The sequence below is a fragment of the Colobus angolensis genome, unplaced genomic scaffold (genome assembly GCF_000951035.1).
Source record: "Colobus angolensis palliatus isolate OR3802 unplaced genomic scaffold, Cang.pa_1.0 Scaffold171, whole genome shotgun sequence".
Taxonomy (NCBI): domain Eukaryota; kingdom Metazoa; phylum Chordata; class Mammalia; order Primates; family Cercopithecidae; genus Colobus; species Colobus angolensis.
The window spans coordinates 545,838-547,099 of NW_012114833.1; the positions used below are offsets into that span (position 1 = coordinate 545,838).

The 1,262-nt window shown below is 43.5% G+C and overlaps 1 protein-coding gene across 1 annotated transcript in view; it reads left to right on the top strand.

Annotated features, from left to right (window-relative positions):
• The window catches only part of PRR14L (proline rich 14-like), a 42,009-nt gene that overhangs the window by 9,232 nt on the left and 31,515 nt on the right, over nucleotides 1-1,262 (top strand). The window contains exon 2 of the mRNA XM_011938350.1: nucleotides 786-857. Coding sequence (XP_011793740.1) covers nucleotides 786-857 — 72 coding nt within the window. The remainder of the gene's footprint in view (nucleotides 1-785; nucleotides 858-1,262) is intronic.

The window sequence follows — 1,262 nt, forward strand, 5'->3', positions numbered from 1 at the left end:
CTCGGGAGGCTGAGGCAGAAGAATCTCTTGAACTTGGGAGGAGGAGCTTGCAGTGAGCCAGAACTGCACCATTGCACTCCAGCCTGGGCAACAGAGCGAGACTCAGTCTCAACAAAAGAAAAAGAAAATAATTGGTTTCTCTCTAATATTTTGTAAGGTTATTGAAACTGGCAGATTTTATTTTAATAGAGTCAGTACACAACTGAGTGGTATAATATATTCTTTAAATTTTTATTTATTTATTTTTATTTAGAGATGGGGTCTTGCCCTGTCACTCAGGCTGAAGTGCAGTGGTGCAGTCTTGGATTACTTCGGTCTTGACCTTCTGGGCTCAAGTAGTCTTCTCACCCCAGCCTCCTGAGTAGCTGGTACCACAGGTGCACTCCACCACCCCTGGGTAATTTTTGTATTTTTTGTGGAGACAAGGTCTCGCCATGTTGGCCAAGCTGCTCTTGAACTCCTAGGCTGAAGCGATCTGCCCACCTCGGCCTCCCAAAGTGCTGGGCTTATAGACATCAGCCACCTTGCCCAGTCACTGTTCTTTATTTCTGTCTCTGCCTTCTTTCCATTTAAGTTAGAAAATAATCTTCCTGTCAGTCTGTCTCCATTCCAGTGATGGGCACATAAATGTAACTCTCCTGGTTGGGAAGCTTTCCTCTTTCTGGGTAACTGACATTTCTTGTCTTCTTGGGGCTATCATGTGCTGATACCCACAATAACGTCAAAACCTTTCCTGTTATCCCACTGACCTTACCTGTTGCTTTTGTACTTTTACTTTACTCTAGCCACACCATGTTACCATATGTGCCTCTTCCAGGCATGGAAGCTACATATAACACCAGCGGCAGTCAAACAAGGTGAGCACATGAGGCTCAGTGTGTGTGTGCGTGTGCACGGTGTGTGTGCAAGAGAGAGAGTGCATGCATGGGTGGCGTGGATCATCTGTGGCATGACTTTGATCTCTTGTCCTTGTAAACCTGATCTATGTCTCTCAGATAAACATCTCTGAGATTGAAATCTGTTCTATTACAAGCAGTAACTAGGAATGTGTAATCAATACCTTTTGTTAAAAAAAAAAATGAAAATCACTAACCAGCTTATTGTACCAGAAGTCCCCTCGCAAGCTACTTCATGTTTTATAGCCAACTTCAGTCCCTGGACAGGGTTGATCTCATCTGAGCGCTGTTCATTTGTGTGGTTTACCAGATATCTTCCTCACCCAAAAATTCTGTTCCTTTTTACATTTTTCCTTATAAAACTCC